Consider the following 26,446-nt stretch of genomic DNA (forward strand, 5'->3'; position numbering starts at 1 on the left):
TGTAATGTCAGTTACCGAGATGTGATGTCAGTTACCATGATAAAACGTTGGTTACCAATATTGAAATGCAAATATGTGGTCAATTTTATGGTGAAGAAATATTTTATACTTGTTATTTAAGTCTTTCACTTTAAAAGTCACACCAGAAGGAGCTTGCTATTGACTTTAAAAGGTATAGTTCACAAGGAATACTATATTAAATTATGAAGGAAGTTGCATTCCCATCGTGCACAAAAAATTACTATGAAATAGTTTTGTACATGCACTTACCAAGTACCTAATTGTTTGTAACAGACAATTTTTTGTTTGGTTTTCAGGGGGGGTAGGGGGTACTTTTCCCAACCTATTGCCTAAATCTGCAACATTTTTTAAGCTTAACATTGTGATGAAGGGGATTTCCAGGGTCCCTTTTTAGTTTCTAGGATTCTTTTGAGCATTGCCTCGCTAAAAGTAAATTCCTGGTTTTTATACCCGTTAGTAGTGCGGATGTGTGATATAATTTTGTTTTTGGTTTACAAGTATAGATGAAAAGTGAAATTTGACAGTTCTGATGAATGTTGTATGGATCTACTAAAACTGTGTTTTTTTTTCTAATTTACAAATAGTTCACTTTCAGTTTAGAAGCTGGAGTTTATTTTTTGTTGACAGCTTAAAAAAGAAATTAGCAAAGAAAATGATTAAACAAATTATGAAGAGAATTGAAATCCGACAGATATGAACAAGCATTGCTTGCACTGACCAGAATAGAAATCAATAAAACTAAATGGCTGCATGAGATTCGGGGGAGGGGTACATGTAGCCTAGGGGAGGAGACCCTTATTCATTTTGCTTTTTTTGAGGGGAGGGGGAGGTTGGAGAAGGAAAAGGTTTAAAAAGTCAATATAAAATTGATGAATATATTATGGGTGTATAGTCAGAAAAATCCATGTGTACAGTCAATGCAATATCAAATTACTATAGGAAAACATGTAGCTGCTATGACCCCACCCCCCCCCCTCCCCCCGAGAAAGTAAAACATACATTTCTTATCTTCTGATAATTAAAAATGTGAAGTATTATGAAACTTTTATGATTTTAAAAAGCCTTACATATAAGTACCAAGAAAATTATGCCTTTGAAAATCATATAGCACTGGTAAATGTTAATGTGTATTGTCAGTTACCAACAAGTAATGATAAAAATGTTCAAATCAAAGAAAGGAATTAAGAAAAAGAAAAAGTTTTTTCATTGAAATCTTCCTAGAAACTCGGGTATACTTCCACATCAAGCTCACTTTCATGTGAAGCCCTGCACAGAAGATACAATGCAATGATTCCACACATTTGACTTCCATGTGTTATCTCTATGGCAAATGAAGTGTAATGTCAGTTACCGTAATGTCAGTTACCAGCATGGTTGTGGAAAAATTATCATAGCCCCCAAAAGACAAAAACAAATTGTTTAATATTTTGACACATCTTAACCTAGTAACGGAGGTATATTTACATATTCAAATTATTATTCTATCTACTCAGGGACATGAGATATTTCAATTTTAATGACCACCCTGAAATTGCATGTCCTTTTGCGTAATGTCAGTTACCGACACATTTTTGCTTGCTGATGCGTAAAAAAATGTGGTTACATAGGAAAACTTAGTATCAGAGTATACAGCAAGGTTCACTTTATTAACTCTATCAAAAGCAAACTCCCATCATTTGTTGTTTTAGAGATACACACAATGAAAGGTGTGAAAACATTGTGCCGTGTAATGTCAGTTACCGTGAAAATGCCCCCTTATGCATGAAAAATAAGAAGAAACACCCCCCCACACACATACACAGTAGCAACATGACAAATGTGATCGCTAGAGGGTATTCGTATTGTTCCCGCGTTCGTGCGTACGGTCCTGGGTGTTGGTATAAATAGGCTACGTTGTCAGATAATTTTCGTCACTTGATAAAGAGTTGCAGCGGGACTCGAAAGCTCGTGAACTTGTAATCTAGTGAACACTTTTTGCGAGAGTGATCACGGATTTCCTTGTTGACCATAGTAGATTGCGAGACAAATTAATACCCTCTAGCGATTATTTCAGTCCGCAATAATGAACCTATTTAGTAGTATGACAAATGTGTCCAATATTTCTAACTATTTGCCTTGGAATAGAATCAGGGTTCCCACAGAAATTTGAAAACAGAATTCCATGACTTTTCCATGACGTCCCCGGAGTTATGTAGAATTTGGGATGTCACAAAACTGGGAAAAATGGAAATCATGAACACCAATTATTATAGAGTATAATCACTGAGTATGAGAGTTGCAAGACACGACAAACTGGAAAGCTGCCACAGCCAAGAGGTAAATGCAATTCCATGACTTTTCACAAATTTTCCAAATTTCCTGACTTTCCATGACCACAAGTTTTTCCAGGATTTTCCATGACTGTGAGAACCCTGGGAATGATAGAAGGTGAAGGCCTTCTCTTCCTAGACACAAACTTCAATAAACACTTATATATTACTTTATTTAGCACAATCACATTTTAATATTGGTACTTGGAAAACCAATCATTTGGAAATAAAAAAACAATGATAACTGATAAGTGAAACTTGTAATACACACAACAATTAAATAAAGAATTCAAGGTATTTCAACATGTGCTTGGCACTTTAACAACTTTCATTGTCGGCTAGATCATGGCTTATTATGGTAAAAGGTACATTACCTAGATATACAAATAAAACTGGATACATATACATAGAAAGCCATTATGAATTACACATCATTTCAAATCAATAAATATCCTGCACTTCAACAACAATAAAATGACAACCACATGTTATTTACCAACCATGATTTCCCAATCACGATAAAAATATTGATTTGAACATGTTTTGAATATTTGAAAAGATAATACAAAATGCTTTGTATATCATTTAAAATGCTTTTAAAATATGTGATATTAGTGGTGCTTCCATCATTATACATAATAATTGTTCCTGATCAATTCAGGATAGCTGAGTTCATTACAGAAATTACTAATCTACTCAAATGGGAAATATTCTGATAGCCATGGTTTAGTTAAACCTGGGTTGACTTAAATTAAACCACTCTGTTATGGAATGCCACTTGTCAACTTATTCACCAATTAACAATCATTCTTATCCTGCGGCAAAAAGTTGTCAAAAAATCAATTGAGTTGTGAAATGGCAAAACTAAAGGGAAAATACAAAAATAAAATGATGTGAAAGAATTATTTGGTACATTATATATAATGACCATGAATATGGAAGAAATATTACGAAGCCAGCATTCCATAGACGTGCGGTTTAAAATTCTAGGGTTAAACTGAGGTTTAATAATCAGAATACCAACCAATGTGTCTGTGATTAAATTGCTGTCTTGAACGAATAAAACTATCATGTTATTTCCAATGACATACCATCCATCAGTTTCGAATCAGTTCAGTTGGCATCACTGTGGCATGAAGGTATTCAAAACTGTTTAGCACTAATTTTAGTTTTAACTAGGACTATCACTGAGGGTGATTAATACCCCCGCCTTACGCCATTACCATAACAACAATTTCCAATACACACAAAAAATTGAAAAACTAAGTCTTGCCCATCTTTACCCCAAGACCTATGTGTGAGCAATATCATAATTGGTAGAAAATTGATGAAGTAGTTCAAACCGCAAGGTTTTTTGCCTAATTTTTGGCATATATTGTTACCATGGCAACACGATTTTTGACACTTGAAATATGTGTCTCGCACGTCTTTACCTCGAAACCAATCTGTAAGCCAAATTTTATGAGCATTGGTTGAAAATTGATGAAGTAATTAAAACTGAAAAAAATTTTACCCCATTTTTGCCATATTATATATCATTACCATGGCAACATGATTTTTGACAGACACAGAAAATATGTCTTGCACATCTTTACATTAATACCAATGTGTGCCAAATTTCATGAGAATTGGTTAAAAACTGAGGAAGTATTTTGAACTGTAATATGTTTACCTTATTTTTGCCAAAATATACCGTTACCATGGCAACATGATTGCCGATACAGGCGAAAAATGTGTCTTGCACATCTCCACCCCAACACCAATATGTGTTCCGAGTTTCATGAGAATTGGTTAAAAAGTTGAAGTAGTTCGATGCACAAGATTTGCAACGGACCGACCGCCCGAGCGCTGATTCCTATACAACCCCTTCAAACTTCGTTTGGCGGGGGTATAAAAATCTGTACTATACTCTTGGTCTGCTCCATTATTCTGACATGTAATTATGATAAGCCTGATTGTCATGGTTACATAGTGAATAATCTGTGAAAATTAAACCTTGAATAAAAATCAAAATAAGCTTTAGATGATGATATCGTCCAAAAATATGTCTTGAGTGTACAAACCATAACACATGAGCGATTAGTCCTTGAATGAAACGCCTGTAAAGTAGATGAGAGTTATATTTTGCTGTGCAAACCCTTCCTTAGAGTTTAAGTGTCTGTGCTATTCTTTGTGTGAAGACTTGTTGATCAATTTTCAATCAGGGTCTGTGCCTGCAGACTAGACGAGGATGGCGTTCATAACAATAAGTTATACATGACTTTAATAACTAAGTTCATGCTTCTTTACAAAGGCCCAAAATAAAATAGTCAGCAAAACTTTGTGGTATACGTGATCTATTTGTCTAAAAAGTGACCTATCAGTGCGTAGACATAGTTTCAGATCCTTAAAAGATAATATATTATAGTGTCACTGTCATAGTATTAATTTCAAAGAGCACACATCAAATATCAATCTATTAAAGTAATCATAACGATTAAAATTTAAAAAAATCACTCTTTACTGTCAAGTTCAATAAGACCTGTATTCAAACTCTGTTCTAAATTGTGGTTTTAACTATGGATAGACAATTGTGACACACATTTTTAGCAATATAGATTCAATTTATCAGCTCATCTGATAATCAATTCATTTATAACTTTCAAGGGATGATAACAAAAACAGTTTTCTTCACCATTAAAGCATAGGAAAGAACAAAGTAAATATAAGGGAATACAATTAAAACAAATATTTGATATTTTCGGCTTGCGATGATTTTGGCAAATAGTTTGAGTACTAGTATGGCCTAACTTACCCTGGACTTTGAATATAGGCCATAGTCATCAACCCCATGTCATTTGCTTCATCAAAAATTGTTTCTAAGGAATATGTGCACATCAAGTCAAACTTAACATCAAACCTCAAACCAAACACTAGTCCTATATAAACCAAACATTAGTTTGGACCCCCCAAAAAAGCACCTTATTCCTAACTATATCAACACAAAGTCATATCAAATCATCCTGTTGGACAAAAAAAAATCAATATGAATTACTATCGCTATACATGTACTTCAATCTCTTGCATAACTTTGATGCACCTTATAATGCATCTTAATACATACTCATTTTTCCCTGTCATGAAATTATGAAGGCACCTATCACAGTATGGAATATACATATGTACACACAAAAAAAAAAGAATACATGAACATTTCAAGATTTTTGTGATTCATTTGAGAACTTACCCTGCACTTATCTTTTAAAAGAATTAAAAAACTAAAAAGAGATGTGCATATTCTATTACTTATTACTTCATTAAAAATACAAATTCCACAAAAAAATACTAGAATACTGTATGGAATGGCACTTGAATTAGCTCAATACAATACAGCATTGTATACAAGCACATACATACACTATCATTTTCACCCCAGTGATTTAATGACTAGAATCAACTTGACTTGATTCGAATTTGTCACTCAACTCAAGCTTAATTGAAGAATGACTAGACTCGACTCGTGTCTCGCTTTTGACTCAACTTGACTCAAACCTGCTCTTTGACTCTACTCAAAACTTGACCCACATTCAACTCAACTCTTTGACTCTAACACCAAGGCCCAAATTCACAAAGGTGGTTTATAAAACCATGGGTTGAACCCATGGTTTATGCAGATTTTCTGTAACTATAAATTACGCTTATTTACTGCGTATATCAAAAAAATTTCAAATGCTGATGGGCGCTTTTGTCACAGTGCGCCAAATTGACGGCTGTTGCCATGGTCAAGTACGCTATTTTATTCATGAGTTCACTGTTTGAAGAGTGGACTCATTAATTAAAAACAGTGGAGTCATGAATAACATAGAGGGATAACCACGGCAACAGGCGTCAACTTGGTGCACTGGGACAAAAGCGCGCATCAGCATTGGACATCTTTTAATGTACGTGGTTAAAAAGGATAATTTATACAGGAAATCTGCATAAGCCATGGGTTCAATTGATGGTTTTAAAAACCACCTTTGTGAATTCGGGCCCAAATAACTCAGACTCGATCCGTGTTGAGTCTACTTTACTAGTACTTGATTACAACACTGCCTCACCCCCTTCCCCCCCCCCACAAACACACACATAATGACCAATTTGAATTGGACTTCTTGAATTAACTGCCAGCACTCCTAAGTTAAATCCTCCTTGTAGCATCATTCATCCTGCAAATAATTACAAAAGCAAGGAAATTATTATTTGTTGTAAAGATATTATGTTTATACACTTTTGAATTCATTTAAAATTGATTATACTTCCCTGAATGACAACATATTAAAAAAAAATGAAATGAATGAGTATAAAACCACATACAACTAGAGATGCTCAGCGAGTCACGCGGCCGAGCACATGTATCCCCCGAACCCCCCGCGTCATCCGTCATTGCGATATATAGAGCTCACAACGCAGAAGTTTGACAAGTAAATACAATTGTCATGGCGACAATGACCCTGCCCACATTTTGCCTGTGGGTACCAAATTTGATAATAATATGACGTAGCAGCGTGACTCTGCAGAACCTAAAGTATTGTCCAGTATCACCAGTTGGGGAATACAATTATAGAGTAATCTGGATATATTTTATAAACCTAACCCTAAGACCCCCAACCAAAAAATGATAGGCATCTTTGCTTCACCTTCTAATATTGCTTCTGTATGCCAACTGTTAAGACAAACTGGAAAAAAAGCAGAAGTTACAGGTTTTACCAAATTTTCCACAAAAATATGGTTACCATGGCAACCAAGCCTCCACCCACTCCAAAATCATTAGGCACCTTTGCTTTACCATAATGGACCTTCATGACACATTTGAAGATGATCGGAGAAGAAATGCAGCTGGTAGACTCTTAGAAACTCTTGGAATATTTCTAGTATTCCATTCTGAGCAATCCAATATAATTAATATAATGATCAATCTTAACAATTAGCCCTTGGATGAATTTGCTGTGAGCAACTCAGATGCAAGGATTTTCAATGATTCATAACAATTTCTTCCTACCTGACTAAGCTTGTAGTGTTTAACTCTCCCACGAGCAAGGGATGGGCTTAGCCTGTAAAAAGATTTCAAAATGATACCAAAAGCTAAATCACGCTCATGACCACTTTTGAACTATGGTATGTAGCCTATATGCAAATCAAATTCAAACAAGATAGCTTTATACAGTGAGCATCAAAAAGGTAATCCAAATTTATACAGCTAATATGAAATAATCCTTGAATATTACAATTTATTAAGGACTAATGGTTCACAGATGAGAGCAGCCTTTGCACGGAAATAAATTTAATATGAAAAAAAATATCAAGATCAATTTCATTACATATTTCTTGTTTTCGTACCCTTTTGCTCATTATCTTTTTTTTTCAATCATTAAGAAATGGGATATTTTACATTTCTTGTGGAAAGTGTAAGCCACTTAGGGCAGGTTTTTTTTTTTTTGGGGGGGGGGTGGATTAATGACCACTCTGAATATGTCCATGTGACAAATGTGGTGCCAATTCTTTGTAAATTATTACCAGAAATCATCATATTTGGGATGAAAAATGAAACTCCTCAAAGAAAGAAGGATAGAGAAAGAGACAGAGAGATACACACCTATATCATAAACCAGCAAGAATAGAAAAGAAAAGAACAAATCACATATAATATATATTTTTTTATCTATTATTTATTCAGCAATTTAAAAACTCATTTAATAACAAATTCATGTTCAAAATGGTTTTTGTTTTATTATTATTTTGATAATTTTGATTTAAAAAAAAGGCAAAGAATCAGACCAACCATTTTAGGACACCTGGCATATACTGAGCGACGTAGAAAAAGATGAGAATAGGTTGCCTCGCAATCCAGACCTCGTTGAGTTTGTTTGCCATGGCAACCAGAATGAGGGCAGCACATCGATCGGTCGTCATCAAAACCCTGAAGCTGCGCATTCCCTTCCCGTCGTAAGGCTTTACAGCAGGCTAGCAACAACAACAACAACAACATATTAAACATATTTATTAGTAGTAAGAACAATGCACTGATGATATGAGCAATTTAGCTTAAAGGAGAATGAAACCCTTGAAACCAGCTGAATCCATATCAAAGAGAAAAATCAAAGAAACATATTGTTGAAAGTTTGAGGAAGATTGAATGAATAATAAGAAAGTTATGAGCATTTGAATATTGAGATCACTAATGCCATGTAGATCCTCCCGTTGGCAATGCGACCAAGATCTGTGATGTCACACACGTACAACTCCCTCATTACTTTAGTACTTATTTCACTTATATTCTCACTTTTATAGTCTATCACAAGATGAGGTGTTCTCTTTATGAGAACAAGTACAGAGGTTTCACAACATTATATCATTGATGAATCGTTTGTCATATGATTAGAATGAGCAAAAAGAGATGTTTTGGGGTATATTTTCAGTGTCCAAAAGGGGAGAGTTGTTCATCTGTGACATCATAGATCTTGGTCGCATTGCCAATGGGAGGATCTCCATAGCATTAGTGATCTTGACATTCAAATGCTCATAACTCTTCTATTGCTAGTCCTATTTTACTCAAACTTTTGTTGATCTTATTCTTTGATTTTTCTGCTTTCACAAAAGCTAACTTGCTCCAAGAGTTTCATTCTCCATTTAAAAAGCTTGAAAAGTCAATGTCATAAGTACTCAAATAAATCTCCGGCACAAGTTTGCAATAACATCTCTCCTTAATAATAAAAAAAGCATTTATCAATAATTTGTGCACACACATTCTGTATTTCAGGCCTTAAAGGGGTACTCCAGGCAGAAAACAATATGATTCCAACAGATTTTTAAAAATCAGACAAAGACTGATAATTTGATCAAAATCAGACAAGGAATAACCAAGTTTAATGGCTTTTTAAAGATTTGCATTATTTTGGTGAAACAGTTCTAGGCACGTCTTCATGAATATTCAATGAGCAAATTGATGTCATATCTCCACTTGCTCTTTTGTATTTTATCATATGAAATTAGGTTTATTCAAATTTTTCCTTCAAGAACCGAAAATATTGGAATAAAAACTCATTCATTACAAAGGAGCTATATATCATTCACACATGTATGGAAGAAATAAACAATGTGATTTTACGTAACATAAGAAAAAGTAAAGAGGGGATGTGAAATCATCAGCCCATCTAATGAATATTCATATTCATTCATATATTTTGATGGAATTTTCAGCATTTTGCTCTGTGAATTTTACTCTATTTATTTGGATATAAATATTTTCAGCCCAGAGCATCCTTTTAAATTTTGATGATTTTAGGGCAAGGCCACTTTTCCATTGGCAGGCATGATGTTCCCATCTGAAAAAAAAATCTGAAAAATAGCCAAGGGTTGCTAAGTCACGGCCAAAGTCCGAGGCGCCCCGTTTGGGGTTATAAGCTATCGCATAGCAAAGAAATCGAAAGTGATATTTCAAGGTGAGTCTGCATGATAGTTTTATCATTTGACTTTAAAAAGCAGTAAAAAACAGCATGAGAATGTTCTTGGGCAAAGGATTTCACGTTAAAAAAAAAAAAAAAAAAAAAAAAAAATTAAATTAAAATTTACACAATTTACATATTACAGCACAAATGGGAAGATGAAAAAAAAGACACAACAAGGCCCTGTCTTGATCTGATCAATCTCAACTATATGGAAATCAATTAATGTCATAATTTCTTCTACATGAAATGTGCACAATGTCCTTTGTAAACAAAGAAAAGCACAGTGAATATTCAAGCAACAATGAATGTAAGAATATATCATATTTAGAGGATATTTTGAACAAACACACATTTTCGATGCTGACGTTGTTGGCTTTCCATAGTTGTGGTTGATTGGATCAATTGTAACTCTTTGTAAGACAGGGACCTGGATCTCTAAGGCCAATGGGAGGGGCATCTAGGACAGTCAACGGGGCATCCATAGCCATGGTCTTTAATGGCATTGGATTAAAAGGCTTGCATTCTGAAGTCCGGTTTAATTTAAACTCTGGTTTAAAGATGTGGTTAAACTATGGATAGCCAATAGTGGCATAAATATCTAACAGCAGAATTTCAATGTATCAGCTCATTTTTCGCTCAAATCATTCTTCACTGTTTCGGAAGGATAAATAAGATAGCTTTCTTCACCATTCACGAGTTAGAAAAGAACATACTAAATCTAAGAAACATACAATGCAAGGAAAATTTTGAGATTTTTGGCTTTCCATAATTGTAGCACAAAGTTAGACCATGGTCTAAGTTAAACCTGACTTCGGAATACGTACTGTACCAATACAATACAAGAACAAACATAAAAGGTAGGAAAGGATGAAAAGCAGAGGAGGGGGTGCATTGAGGGTAGAAAGACAGACTAAAATCATTTAAATTCAACAAGAGTCACCTTTGTAAAGTCTTCTCTCAACGCATTTTCTACAATGTGTGAGATGACAGGCCCGGGACAGACCATAGTTACACCAATGTTCTTATCAGCTAACTCACATCTTACTGTATCAAAGAAACCCTGAAAGACAGAAACACAAGAAATCAAGACCAAAGATGTAAATCTTAGAGCCCTATTCACAAAATTACTGAGAATATACATGTGTATCTTCAAAATATCTAAATTACTTGAAAAACTTTATCCAAAGTGTTCAAACAGTAAATATTTTGCGGATTACATTTCTTACTACCAAACGATTATCATCCAATGAACAATCGACAAACTTTGAAAATGAATCTTATACAACTCACAAGAATGTTCTCTAATCTGAATGGTCCAAAATCGGACCACATGATATTCAGCGGATTGCACTGTAGCATCCGAAATGCACTATCCTGCACTCTGACGTCATACCAAATACTATCCTGCACTCTGACGTCAGAGTGCAGGATAGTGCGAGGTTTGCACTGAATTCTAGATCTAGAATTTAGATCAAATAAAGAATTTGATGCAACTCAGTTACATGGGGGAGGGGGGGGGGGTTGTATAAAACAAACAATGCACGCATTCTTGTGCATAGAGGACCTAAATAATTAACTCTGTGCTCAACTTGCCAAATGGATATACCGCACTCGGTCCTGCGGACCTCGGTGCGGTATATCCATTGGCTCTTCTCACACATTGTTCATTATTCGGCCCTGCATGTACACGCTTACGCGCATTATTTGTAGGCCTATATTAATGCAGGGGCCAAAACCATGTACAAAAATGCAAAAATGACCATACGATTGTGATTTTTTGCATGGTCAGCCCCCCCACTTTGAAAACCGTTCCGCGGCCCCTGTAATGAACTTACATGCATGCCATGCTTGGAGGCAGCGTAAGCGGTGGAGAGGGGGGCAGGCATTTTTCCGGTGGCACTACTGATGTTGATGATCTGTCCGTGACCGTTCTCTAGCATGTACGGTAGGGCTACTTTACACAGCGAGATCGGACCCAGGAGGTTCAGGTCCAGGATGGCCTGGTCCACCTCGATGTTGCAGTCCTGGACCAATGCCCGTTGGCTCCGCCCACTGTTGTTGACCAGGATATCAATCTTACAGGGGAGACAACAATTTTGTTTTCATTGTAATCAATACTCGTTTATAACATTATTTATTTTGTATGAATTGAAACAGAAACTGAAAAATGATTAGCATATATATTCAAAATTACAAAGTCAAAGAACTGAGCATCCTTACTAGCAAATGTGAACTTTTATCATTAGTATTAATGATAGTTTTAAAGTCGATTTGATAAGAAAAAGCAGATTAAACAGTATGATGAATCCATCCATCGTTCTTTCACTTATCCTCATTTCCTATTAAAGGAATTAAAACCCAAGAAGAGAAGCAATAAAACTAGAGGAACAATTTAAAACAAAATAAAATTGCTTATGAAATAGGCAAGTTATGGACATTTAAAAATTTCATAACCAATCCTATTTCACAACTGATTTTTGATGAAACTTGATTTAAATTGTTCCTCTCATTTTACTCTTTCCAATAAGATTGCTTCTCCTCTTGGGATTTGGTTTCCTTTAACTACATGCATGCATTTTGAAGACAGTATGTTCCATGGAATAAAAATAGTTTTTGTAATGTATTGTATAATTCAAATTTCTAATACTACACTAAACATGGGGAGCCAGATTTTCTTTTTCTCAAAATACAGATCCAGACGTCATTGCCTTATCTTGTCACCTTACATTCTTCAAATTAATTAGCAACATTGATATTTTTCTGTCATTTTTCCTCTTGAATTGATCTATAAATGAATCGATCTATCAAAAATAAATAGAGATTTTGTTAGAGAATGTCTTCAAATGTTGAAAAGTTTTTGTTATTTTTTTTATTTCATTGAAACAATACTTTTAAACATTCATTGCATTTCCAATCGATTTTCAGGATATTTCCATTCATTTTTTTTCATTAAAGTACAATTGAATGGAAGAATCTGATACATTAAAAAACAGGTTCAATTCCTGTTCAAGAATAAACAAAGTTACTGTTCATTATGTGCCATAATAATACTAATGTCTTGGGGGAGGGGTTAGAATAATAAAAGGGTCACTAAAGATCAGTCAGCAAGCACAGACTCATTTTTGACACTTTAACCAATAACAGGTCTAGAGTAAAGACTAGATGCCAAAGGCTCGGTCTACGTCAAGTAAGATTGGTAGAGCCACCACAGTACATAGTGAATCTAGTCTCACTACTTCATTATGCACTTTGCAAAATGAAAACAAGAGTGTCGCTAAGGCGAGCACAAAATACGCTCGTCTGCAACACCCAAAATGGATTATTGGTCAAGCAAGAAAAGTGGAAGATGGCGACTTCACCTTTGACCTTCTGACCTAAAAATCAATAGAATTGCTAGGATCTATGCTAGTATCATACACACCAAATTATATGAGCCTAGGTTCAGTTAAACTGAAGTTATCGCGTCTACAAGGACTTCAGAAGGGTAAGATGAAAACATGTCAATGTGACCTTGACCTTTGACCTTTTGACCTCAAAATCAATAGGCTTCCTGGGACTCATACTAGTATCATACACACAAAATTATATGAGCCTAGGTTAAGTTAAACTAGAGTTATCGCGTTTACAAGAACTTCAGAAGGGTCAGATGAAAACATGTCAGTGTGACCTTGACCTTTGACCTTTTGACCTCAACTTCCTGGGATCCATGCCAGAATCATACACCAAATTATATGAGCCTAGGTTGAGTCAAACTGAAGTTTTTGCATTTACAAGGAAAAGTTAACGGACAGACGGACAAAGAGACGGATGGACGGACACCGAGCGTGATACCATAATATGTCCCGTCGAGGACGGGCATATAAAAACCAGGGGTCTGTGCCTGCAGACTAATTAAAGATGTCAAAGACATTAATAATCCAGGAAAATCAATATTTTACAATGAATTAATTTCACTTAAAAAGAGACTTATAAAAAAGATCAATTAGATGACCCCACCCATTCACTCCGACACAAAATATAACTACAATAGGTCGGGTTTCCGCCTTTGCGTAACGAGATCTGCTCGAGCAAGGACGAGACAATCTTTCACCAGAAACTCGGTCCACCTCTTCAACGCTACTGCACAAAGATATTGATCAATTTGACAATTAGCCACCGAACGAATGAATGTATGCCCGGATTCTTGATTCTTTATACTTAATCTCTATTTGAACGTTATAATTATTGTTACAAGATTTCGACCATGTAAACCCTATGTTTAAATTAAATTTATTATTCCTGCTGACCTGTCGATGTATTCATATTTGTTATCTCATTTGTAAACTTCATTTCCTTGTAAGCATTATTTTGTATATATGAAATGCATCAGTCTAAAGCAAAATTCCCGTCAGGAGATAATAAAGTTATCAATTCAATTCAATTAATTATCACAGATTTAAAAACAAAGACCAAAACAGGGAAATTGAAATAATTAAGAACAGAAAATAGTGTACTCATAAATAACAAAAAGTAAGTTAAGAAAAAGTGTACAAATAACAGAAAGTAACAAAAATATTGTTCAAATAACAAAGTAAACTAAAAATAGTGTACACAAAAACAGAAAGTAAACAATGCTTAGAAATGAAAGCTTTCCAAATTCAAATAGACTTGTTTACTCTCGGGTCAATCTAGACAACATGTGACTTACACAAATGACCTGGGGTGTTTTCACTGTTTGTTATAAGCTATTAGAATTCTTGCAGCTAATTGGTTCAGAGCAAAATTGTAAGTGAAAACCAATGACAAGATGCTTTGTGAAATACTCCCCTGTGTACTACACCAAGTTCACTAAAACAACAACTTGTTTTGAAGGAACAGAGAAAAATAAAAAGAGCATAACACTGAATTTTTCAATGAATTTAAAAGTAAATTAAATAGGCCAACAAGTATGCATTTTCAAGTTTTGCTTATTTCAAACGAGTGGAATGCTTATGGCAGTCTCGTCTGTATTACGCAATTCAATATAGCAGCAGTGCTGACTTTCAAACAATTTCCAATAAAAATATTTTTTTTTTTTTTTTTTCAAAAAGAGAGAAAAACATTTGATAATAAAATCCCAGGTTTGTTGACCCTAGCTTCATTTCCTATGATTTATGATATCCAATGAACATCTCATCTAAGTTTCTAATCAACAACATATCAGATATCAATTCTTATCAAAACAATTGATCTGAAATTACCAACCAGTTAGTTGAAATTATTCTTATCTAATCTCTGATACCTGATAACCATTATATCCATTTTTAATATACTTTAACAAATAATCGTTAAAATCATTAAAATCCTAATACTTAGTTGTTGTTTTTTCAAATTTGATATCAGTTTATTGACCCATAAATTTGCCTTAGGGTAAAGTAACGGACACCATCCAGGACTTACCTTGCCATAGCGATCAACAATGGATTCAGCCAGCTGACGATGAGTATCATACTTGGTTGCATCCATCGGTAAGACCCAGATATCTTCCTCTCTCACCCCTGGAAATCGGACACAGTTGCCATGTACTCTCTCCAGTTCATTCACACGACGGGCGGACAATATCACTTTGGCGCCCTACAGCAACACAATATGACAGAGATTTTTCAAAGATATGTTTTTGATAGCCCATAAGCAAAAAATATTATGACATGAAACAGTTTATAGTCAAGATATAATTTTACCAAATTGGATTTATTTTCATTGGACAAGAGCAAATTTGCCATACATGTATGTGTCATTTTCAATGGCATAATTTTGTTTGCCAGAGTTTTTTTATGGCAAAAGTTTTATGCAACGGGTCCCTGGTCGACAATATGATTCTAAGCAAATTTTGAACTGAGAGGGGAGGAATAAAAGATCCTAACATTCCACATACTGACTCACTGCATGCCTTTTCTATTGTATTCCTTTATGTCCTTTTTTTTCTTTTAGCATTGAGGCCCCATGCTATAACTGATATTGATAATATTTTGAAACCATATCAGTGTCCACAATAAATGATACTAGTACTTCTACACCTAAAATACACTGCAATGAACAAGTTTCTGCTGCAATGGTGAAATAGCCAGGAAGTACTCTAAAAATCTTACCAAAAATTAGCTTCAATCTAATTTAGTTTTATTTTATCATCAACTGCATAAGAATGAAATAACAAAATAAAAGGCAAGTCGAGACACACAAAAAAAAATTTCAGAGATTTATTTTCAATTTGCTATGATCATGGATCATTGAATAACTCTTTGAAATAAAGGAGGGCAACTGCACCCCATCAAATATAAGTTAAATATTTTCATACCTTTCTAGCAAGCTGATATGCAAGTTCTTCTCCGATTCCACTGGATGCTCCGGTGATCCAAACTACTCTTCCATTCATATTTTCTACAAGTTACAAATACAAAGACAAAGAGTTTGTTGTATTATATTTTTAACAAGTGGAACGCCTCTGGCAGTCTCGCCTGCATTACGCAATTTAATATAGCAGCAGTGCTAACTTTGAAAACTACTATAAAATAATCATTCACAAAAACATCATTCATATAATGACATAATACCATGTTCATTGACCATAAATGACATTTGAACGGAGACTTAAGACTGTCAACTACACCCATGTCCACGTTTCATTCACTCTATCCATAAACTTTCAAAGTTATGATGGCAATTCAACAATTACCCCAACATGGCCTAAGTTTATTGACCTTAACTGACCTTTGACTTGGTTTTGTGACCTGAAACTCACAGGGGATGTTCAGTGATGCTTGATTACTCTTATATCCCAAGTTTTATGAACTAGATCCATAAACTTTCAGAGTTAGGATGGTAATTCAACAAATACCCCCAACACGGCCAAAGTTCATTGACCTTTAATGACCTTTGACCACGGTCATGTGACCTGAAACTCGTACAGGATGTTCAGTGATACTTGATTACTCTTATGTCCAAGTTTTATGAACTAGATCCATAAACTTTCAGAGTTAGTATGGTAATTTAACATATACCCCCAACACGGCCAAAGTTCATTGACCTTAAATGACCATTGACCATGGTCATGTGACCTGAAACTCGCACAGGATATTCAGTGGTACTTGATTAACCTAATGTCCAAGTTTCATGAACTAAATCCATAAATTTTCAAAGTTATGATGGTAATTCAACAAATACCCCCAACTTGGCCAAAGTTCATTGACCCTAAATGACCTTTGACCTTGGTCATGTGACCTGGAACTCAGGCAGGATGTTCACTAATACTTGATTAACCTTATGTCCAAGTTTCATGGACTAGATCCATAAATTTTCAAAGTTATGATAGTAATTCAACAAATACCCCCAACTTGACCAAAGTTCATTGACCCTAATTGACCTTTGACCTTGGTCACGTGACCTGAAACTCAAGCAGGATGTTCACTAATACTTGATTAACCTTATGTCCAAGTTTCATGAACTAGGTCCATATACTTTCTAAGTTATGATGTCATTTCAAAAACTTAACCTTTGGTTAAGATTTTGAAAATAATTTTCCCAACATGGTCTAAGTTCATTGACCCTAAATGACCTTTGACCTTAGTCATGTGACCTGAAACTCAGGCAGGATGTTCAGTAATACTTGATTAACCTTATGTCTAAGTTTCATGAACTAGGTCCATATACTTTCTAAGTTATGATGTCATTTCAAAAACTTAACCTTAGGTTAAGATTTGATGTTGACGCCGCCGCCGCCGCCGTCGCCGTCGGAAAAGCAGCGCCTATAGTCTCGCTCTGCTATGCAGGCGAGACAAAAATTATATATTTTTCTTTATTAACAAATAGACTAACGTTTCATTAAGAATAAGATCAGTTAGTTCAGCTATCTTTTTAGATTTTTTTTACTTATGTAATGAAACATCAAACTTCAAAGTGTTTGGATATCTACATTCATGTACTAAATGAACTAAATCCATAAATTTTCAAAGTTATGATGGTAATTCAACAAATACCCCCAACTTGGCCAAAGTTCATTGACCCTAAATGACCTTTGACCTTGGTCATGTGACCTGGAACTCAGGCAGGATGTTCACTAATACTTGATTAACCTTATGTCCAAGTTTCATGGACTAGATCCATAAATTTTCAAAGTTATGATAGTAATTCAACAAATACCCCCAACTTGACCAAAGTTCATTGACCCTAATTGACCTTTGACCTTGGTCACGTGACCTGAAACTCAAGCAGGATGTTCACTAATACTTGATTAACCTTATGTCCAAGTTTCATGAACTAGGTCCATATACTTTCTAAGTTATGATGTCATTTCAAAAACTTAACCTTCGGTTAAGATTTTGAAAATAATTTTCCCAACATGGTCTAAGTTCATTGACCCTAAATGACCTTTGACCTTAGTCATGTGACCTGAAACTCAGGCAGGATGTTCAGTAATACTTGATTAACCTTATGTCTAAGTTTCATGAACTAGGTCCATATACTTTCTAAGTTATGATGTCATTTCAAAAACTTAACCTTAGGTTAAGATTTGATGTTGACGCTGCCGCCGCCGTCGCCGTCGGAAAAGCAGCGCCTATAGTCTCGCTCTGCTATGCAGGCGAGACAAAAATTATATATTTTTCTTTATTAACAAATAGACTAACGTTTCATTAAGAATAAGATCAGTTAGTTCAGCTATCTTTTTAGATTTTTTTTACTTATGTAATGAAACATCAAACTTCAAAGTGTTTGGATATCTACATTCATGTATTTAACAAATTACTTACCTAGAATTCAGTAAATGGACAGCTTTAAAAAATTCATATAAAGTTTTTCCAGCTACATGTGTCTTAATTTTTTTTATTCAAAGGAAGCATCAAAGGGTTTGAATAACCACATTAATTTCTTTACCATGAATATAAATTTGAAAAGTCGTATACAGTAATAAATAAGGCTATCATATATTTTGAATTGGTGAAATTCTTAAAAGTTATTTAATAGTTCTATTACCTATGACTAGAAACTAATATTGAAAGCATTATTTATCATTGTCCCTTTTGAGTCAATCCAGGAGAATGACATTTGACTTGCTTCAATATAAAACTAAAGAGCAGATTTTTTTAAAACTAGACCAAAATAAATTGTAACTTTACCGGTTTTTAAAACTTTTTTTTTCATTTAGGACGTCGAAGGGATAGTTTATTTGTGAGAAAAGTCACTATTATTTTGCCAATATCATTGCAAAGAAGCATTTGCTATTTCCCCTTCTTTTCTTCATTTCGGGGGAGGCCAGGGATTTGTTAAATTTCGTATCCAATAGAAAATCGTTTATTAACTTATACAAAAAAATTGGAGTCCTTTCAAACAAATATGTGGAAAAAATGATTTGTGCTGGTGATGTGTCCAAAAACTCTTTAAACATGTCATTCCAATAGTCTGTCTAGGTTGAGAAGTTTGACATTTCATTTGAAAAGTGAGCTTCTTCTGTAGTGATCACCAACTGACAATGACTGACAATTTGAATTGAATCACTAATTTCTCAATTTCATGGTCCCTTAATATGGAAAGTAAATTTTCTGACCATACATTACAAAACAGTTTTTTATATCTGACTCTTTCCTTTCCTAATTTCCTTTCTCCTACTTTCTCTTTAATATTTGTTTGTTTGTTAATGTTTTTTTTTGCCATGGTGATATATTTCTTTTGAATTTGCTGTTATTCTATTTGATATTATTCTTGAATGCTTTTTTAATCTTGGCATATAAAAGTAAAGAATTAAAATATATATATATACTGATATTTGGGTGTCAAATAAGCTGAAATATATATTTGACCCCTACTGTTCTAGATCTGTAGTGCAGTGGGCTGTCCATAGTTAAAGGGGTACTCCAAGTTGAAAATAATATCTGAATAACATAGAGTAAAATGCACAGAGCAAAATGCTGAGAATTTCATCAAAATTTGATAACAGCAATATATTTTAAAACAATATGCACGTCATCATGAACATTTATTAGGTGGGCTGATCATGATGTCATATTCCTACTTTCCCTTTTCTTTATATTGTAGGATGGTTATTTTGTCATTTTTCTATTTTGTTCATTTTCTTTATCTTGTGCTTTCTTCAGCTGTTTTACATTTCTGTTCTGTCTAGACTTGAGTTCATTTGCATTTCTTTTCAGCACTGCCCTTGCAGTCTGAACTTAGGTTATTTGAGTTTAATTATATTCAGTTTTCATTCATCCTTCTCCACATTGGATTATTTTCCTCTGATTCTCTTTTGTCATCTTCATTCCTTTTCTATTCAGGTGTTCCACTCATTCCATCCCTCACCTGACTCCTTAGTTTCTAATGCCATTATTACATAATCACACAGACATCTTTTATCACCTTCATCTTATTCCTCATTGGTTTATATTATGAATTGGATTACTACATTTCAGTTGGGTTCTTCTATTTTCTTTAATTTCATTGGTTAGCTTTAAGATGATTTAAATAATGTTATGTTACTGTAGCAACAACTTTGATGTGGGCCGAGGAAGGCCAAAGGTATAAATAGAGAGAGTATTTTAATAAATGCATGAGACACTCACAGACACAGATGCAAAGATACGACACTACAGATCCAGTCTCTTCGTTTAGTTATTCTCTGTCTTCTCTTCCTGATATGTTATGTTTGCTGTTAAGTTCCTGAGTTATGCTATTGTTTTAAAACTGATTATTTTCTTCTCATCAAGTAGGTGTTTAGTTTTAAACCCTACATTATTACATAGTATTGTGGTCTGAAATGCTACACCACGGGCGGTTTTGGGGGCTCTGCGTGCGCGTGTCCCTAGATTGGTGGACTTACTTACGTACGGCTGTGCGTAAGTACGGAGTCTCGCTCGCGCTTCCTCTCACCGGTCGCCATCACTTTGAAAGTCGGATCAACAGCGAGGAGGACTTGTTCTACCTGACATTTCATCCTCTTCGCCTTTCCGTCAATCGGTGTTTCCTACTACTAGTTAGTGCTGCCAGGGCTTATTATGCTACACACAAATTATATTTCACATCCTAATATCTTCATCTAAGTTACTTTGAGCTTTGTTGGTGTATTCTTTTTGGCTGGCCAGTCAGCGAGTTGCAGCTTCATCAGGCTAGGTGAGTTTTATTTTCTCCCACCCCCCTTTCTTTTTCCCCCATGAAATTTAGCCCTTTAGAATTCCACAGTATTGTAAATACAAGTGTGTATGATATGTAACCCTAAATAAGTTGCAGCAATGGATAGGAATGCATTGAATTGAATTAGTTGAGTTTTTTTTATTCATATAGAAAAAATCTGAATAAACATGTCTTCATATAATAAAAAAAGAAGTGATATGACATCAGTATGCTCATTAAATATTTATGAAGACATGCCTAGAACTGTTTCACCAAAATATTGCAAGTCTTTATTAAAATGTCATAACTTTTGCTATTCCTTGTTTGATTTTAATGAAATTTCTAGTGTTTTGTCACTCTGATTTTTCATTATCTGTCCAAATAAAATTATTTTCTCCCTAGAGTATCCCCTTTAAACCACAAGTTTATACCAGAGTTTGAATTAAACATGAGCTCAGAATACAGGCCTATGGGTGTAGACCAAGTGGCAATTTACTCACCTCCTTTGTCTCCGAACGCTTCAAAGAACATGAGAGTGAGGTCACCATCGGAGACCATCGAGAGAAAGAAACAAATGACTAGCGTCACCAGAAGAATCAGAGCGATGAAGTAAAGGATGCGGATGGATAGAAGGATGAAGACCGCTGCGATGCACAGGGCTACAAGGTAGATGGTGTCAAGAGCCATTTCGGATGCTTTTTCCCTTCATAAAAGAAAATTATTTATTTATTTGTCAGAGGATAGTTCTTTGGGGAGCAAACTGACCAACAATTGAACGAAATACAGAATATATGCATTTTCAGGACTTTGTGACCAGAGCATTTGGTTTTAAACAGGTAAAAATCTTCCTTATTTCAGGGGCGTGATTTTATTACCAGAAAATATGATAAATGAAGAGAAAAAAGTAAGAAAAAACCAAATTTAAAAATTCAATTGGTTCTCCTATTCTCTCTATGTCCATTGGCTCCTTTGAGCTAATTTACATACCGGTATTGCTAAGTATGTTCTGTATTAATTATACAGTTATGTTGTGAGTCAGGTAGGCTAAGTGTACTAAGAAGTAAGAAGACTAAGTACAAGATACACTCACAGACAATATGATCCTGACACGGAACATTAACATTATTTCTTTCCTTGTTTCTGTTATGTTCAATGCTGATGTTATTGTTCCAGAACATTGCTGATTATTTTGAACAGGCTTCGCTGGACACGGAATGGCAAAGAGAAAAAATATTGACGTTCAGACAGTGATGGCCATACAATAGTATAAACTATTGCAGATTTTTGTGGCAAATGAAAGATGATATTGAGATTTATTTTGTTAGTGTCAGTTTATTCTACCGTAAACAAAATCTATGGAGAAAACAAGGTATTACTATTAAACAATAAACATATTTCAATTAATCCAAATCATAATTCATATATTCTCAAGTTTTTTAATATTATTAATAATTTAGGCCCTATATATTAGTTTGTGCCAAGAAATTCATAAAAAAACAAAGCAGAAAAGCATGTGATAATATTACATACAAAATTAACACAATACGTTTAGATTTTGCTCCGGTACTTACTTCACGAAAATGTTAGCAGGCCTAAAAGTATTAATTATGGTTTCTGAAAACCACCGGCACCGCTGCAGGGAAGCGAGGCCGAGGCGAAGCCGAAGGCCACGGGCACGGCGGGGGAGCTGCTCCGTCGGTTCAGTAACTTGCTTGGTAAGCTAGCTACCGCTGCCTACTACGGCTATGTTTACCGTTGTTGAGATGAGTTCGGATTGATTGATTGATTGATTGATTGATTGATTTTATTTGGCAAGTCACCATAACATATATACAGTAGCATTAAAACAACAGGCTTGCACAGGATGACCCACGAAAGCTCGAAAGCTTATTTCCAGAGGGGTCCTCAATATACAGAATTAAGATAATAAAATGTTAAAATTATACTATTTACATATTAAAAATGAAGAAAAAAAATCAGAATTTACTATTACCAATAAATAAGATATATAGACAATAAATAAGATATATACAAGAATATAACGAAGAAGAAGGAGAAAAGAAGGAGAAGGAAGAGGAGGAACAGAAGAAGAGAGGGGACGAGGAGTAGAAGGAGACGGAAGAAACTGATAACGAAGGGAAATAAATAAGGAGAAGAACAACAGCATAAACGTGACGACAATAACAACAAGAAGAGGAGAATAGGAAGAAATAAAACAAATAGAAAGAATAGAAGAAAGGACATATCGAAGCTTCAATCAAACTATGTAAAATACATAATAATACCTAGTAGAGAAGAGAAAAGAACTAGGTCAGTATTCAGGCTAAATCAACCGTACAACATATCATTTGCATCTTCTTTTTGACTCTCAAGTGAAAGATATTCTTTCAATTTCCTCTTAAAATGCAAAAAGTTTCCTATTTCCTTTATATCATTGGGAAGGGAATTCCAATGTTTTATAGCATTGTAATAAAATGAGTTACCAATACTACCTACCCTTTCTGGTAAGCAAAAATTGAAATGGCTGTTTCTTGTATTATAGTTATGTATTTCGGTAACTAGATTAAAGTTTGATCCAATGTAATGATTCGATCTATTGTGATAGATTTTATGCACGTGGTGCAAAATAAGCTGTTTTGATCTTTTGTTGACTTCAAGAAAACCTGCTCCAGAGAGTTCGGTGTAGCCAACATGGCTTCCTTTTGCCGGACCAATTTTGCAGTAATCTCAACACATGGACAAGTTAGTCATATCTTTATCCACCAACCACGAGCTTTATGTGATGAGTAGTAAGATGTATACAGGTATTACAGCTACACAGCTATCTCTGCTCTGTAAGATGTAAAGTTATCTGACGACGTCGACGGTACCGGTACTTTAGAGTTTGAACGTGGTATACTAATTTGGTTATCCGTGGACGACTATGGAACGCCAAGTGATGTCTAAAACCAGCATTTCCACACGAAAACTAAAAAACAGATTTCCCGAAACCATTGACCTGGATAATGCCGAAACTGAATCCCAAATTTCCTGAAACTCAGTGGTAGGTGTATTTATTTTCCTGGCATTTTCAATTTTTTTAATGAACAACAATATAGCAAGCTAGAACCTATAGGCCTATAATTTTTGTTTTTATTCATACACTTTCTAAAATAAGGGGGGGGGGTCTCCTACACACGCACACACACACACACTAAACAGCGTCTGGGAGAATGAAACAGAGCCAAAATAAAAGAAAAAAGAAGAGAGGCAAAAAAGGAGAGGGTGGGTTAAAGAAAAAATAATTCTGACGTTTGGGCCCTGCATGAGTCTCATTTATTCCTCTAAGTTAGTCCCCTGTCTCCTTTGTCGGATTTTGTTTATCTTTATATTTTACATGGATGGACAATTTGCCGAGAAGAATTAAGACAGTGATTCGATAGGCGTAAATATAATCAGCGCTCGGATCAGCGCTGCAATCAATCAGTGGCATGATGATTAAAATGAGCCCAGAAAATAAATAGGGGCGATCATCGGAGCCAATGACACACGGAGCAAAATTTCGAGGATGAAAAAGTCGCGAGCGAAAATGTTGGCCTTTTTTAAATTAAAGTTTAATTTTGTGATAGATTTAGTTGACCCTATAATCGTGGCACCCCTTTTCAATAAGTTTATTTTCTGACCTTTTCTGTTATTGTGAAACTTATTTTTTCTAGTATATAGACAGGGCCACTACAAATAGTAAAAATCTGACTTCGATTTTAAACAATATTTTGAAAAGGAAAACCATATCACGTTTTTGAAAGGCGTGCGGCAGTAATCTGAACTTTAAATTTTATAATGACTGAACCACCATATCGCTTCACGTAAAGTCACACAGTATATATATATATTAAGTATGTCATCACGTGCATATATATTTTTTTTACTAATGATTTAAGATTTTGAAGGAGTATTACAGAAAGCTGTTATTATAACAGCTTTCTGCAATAAACTCCTTAATACAAGTTATTTTGTTTATGTACTTGCACTGGGGAATCCAGGGCCGGCGCGATCGATGTGCCCCCCCTCCCCTTGAGAGGCATAATAAGAAAGTGTAATGTAAATTTGGCATTCTAACACAAGTGTGCACCGTTTTTTCTCTTTTTTTTTTGCTTGTCAAATTTTCTGTGGACGAAATTACCTGAAATTTTGGGTAAAATTAAACCATTTTTTTGCTAACTAATGAAACAATCTTGAATCTTGCATGAAGTCTATCATAGCTTCAGGGATAAGAACTTTGGAAGCTATCGGATTTGGCAAACAACGAATCGACCTTAACCTTTCAGTCACCAACAGAGATGTCCTCAGTCTCCATCGCTTTGCAAACAGATCGATATAGATAATTTAAAGCTCTGTCAGATTTATCAAAGAATTAAGTGGTTTAAGAAAGTCCCATGTGTTTTTTTTTTCTTTGCTCTAGAGGTTACACTTATTTCCCTGTTGTTTGGCCTGGTTCAGTGGCGTAACTACGGGGGGGGGGGTATGGGGGGCACGTGCCCCCTCCCCCCAATCGTCTGGCAAAAAAACGGGGAAAAGGAGAAAAAGAGGAAGAAAGGAAAAGAAACGTATGTTATGTTACTGTATATTACATGAGAAACATTTTTTTCATAACTTTATTAAACATAATTTGCTCAGGGCCTATAGTTCCTGGTGCTCGCATTGTCTGTTTAACTATATTTAATAGATTAAATATTTTTTCGGAACACTACAGTTTTCAAGCATATTAAAGAGACCTCAGACGTCAAATCAAGTCAATATACATCAAATATATTTCCTCGCACTTCGAGTTTTTATTGTTTTATGTAGTGACATAATATGCTTCTTTTTCGGACTATTTAAAGTGATTGCCCCATTTTAAGGTCTCAATGTAAAACATTTCCTGTCCATGCTTACGTTCGCATTAGTGGATTGGTGAGATATGTCTGCTCTTCATGAGTCCCTTTTTCTGATCTGAATATCAAAAATTTTCAGCTCGCGCATCGCGCTTGAAATACGTATAGTCTTAATTGTGAATTCATACAAACAAGTCTTTAAATGCTCCTCTTCAGGCAGGTCTGAATTTCCAAAATTTTCAGCTCGCGCTCGCAATATTCGATTATAGTGAGGTGCGTATATGATTACAATATACTACAAGTGCTTCCTGTGTTTAGATGTAATTCTAACATAATCAGCAAGCGCTTGGCACTCGCATTAGATGACTATGGTGAGATATGTATACTAGACTTAATTGATTCCTTTTGGGGTCAATATATACAAAAGTTCCAGGTCGCGCTTCACGCTCGTATTGTTTGTTTAGCGAGACAGGTACGTATCATGAGAACAAAAAATTGCTTATATAATGTCCCTTTTAGGTCTGAATATAAAAAATGTCGTGCTTTGCGCTCAATGATTTTTTTATCAGTAAGATACATAAACATTTAATGGCACTGGCACTGTCCTTAAAACGTCTCTATTATAGGTCAGTATATATACCTGACAACTGAGCGCATTTCGCGCGCTCTCTATATACCGTGT

General features: G+C 34.9%; 1 protein-coding gene across 4 annotated transcripts; it reads right to left on the bottom strand.

The window, feature by feature from the left end:
* Positions 1–2,496: 2,496 nt before the first annotated feature.
* Positions 2,497–23,830, bottom strand: LOC129264294 (dehydrogenase/reductase SDR family member 7-like). 4 transcript variants are annotated; one of them, XM_064102955.1, is made up of 10 exons: positions 23,408–23,830; positions 22,483–22,654; positions 21,412–21,614; positions 16,110–16,192; positions 15,215–15,388; positions 11,632–11,871; positions 10,737–10,856; positions 8,131–8,312; positions 7,351–7,402; positions 2,497–6,517 (listed from the first exon to the last, which is right to left on the bottom strand). In XM_064102955.1, exons 3-10 carry the CDS (start codon positions 21,596–21,598, stop codon positions 6,509–6,511), a joined length of 1,047 nt encoding a protein of 348 aa, XP_063959025.1. In that variant the 5' UTR covers positions 21,599–21,614; positions 22,483–22,654; positions 23,408–23,830; the 3' UTR covers positions 2,497–6,508. The 4 variants fall into 4 exon arrangements, with proteins under 4 accessions (XP_063959025.1, XP_063959024.1, XP_063959026.1 ...); XM_064102954.1 differs by lacking the exon at positions 22,483–22,654 and adding an exon at positions 22,002–22,114 and having other exon boundaries at positions 23,408–23,822; XM_064102956.1 differs by having other exon boundaries at positions 23,679–23,782.
* Positions 23,831–26,446: the final 2,616 nt, after the last annotated feature.

Source organism: Lytechinus pictus, chromosome 7, assembly GCF_037042905.1.
Source record: "Lytechinus pictus isolate F3 Inbred chromosome 7, Lp3.0, whole genome shotgun sequence".
Taxonomy (NCBI): Eukaryota; Metazoa; Echinodermata; class Echinoidea; order Temnopleuroida; family Toxopneustidae; genus Lytechinus; species Lytechinus pictus.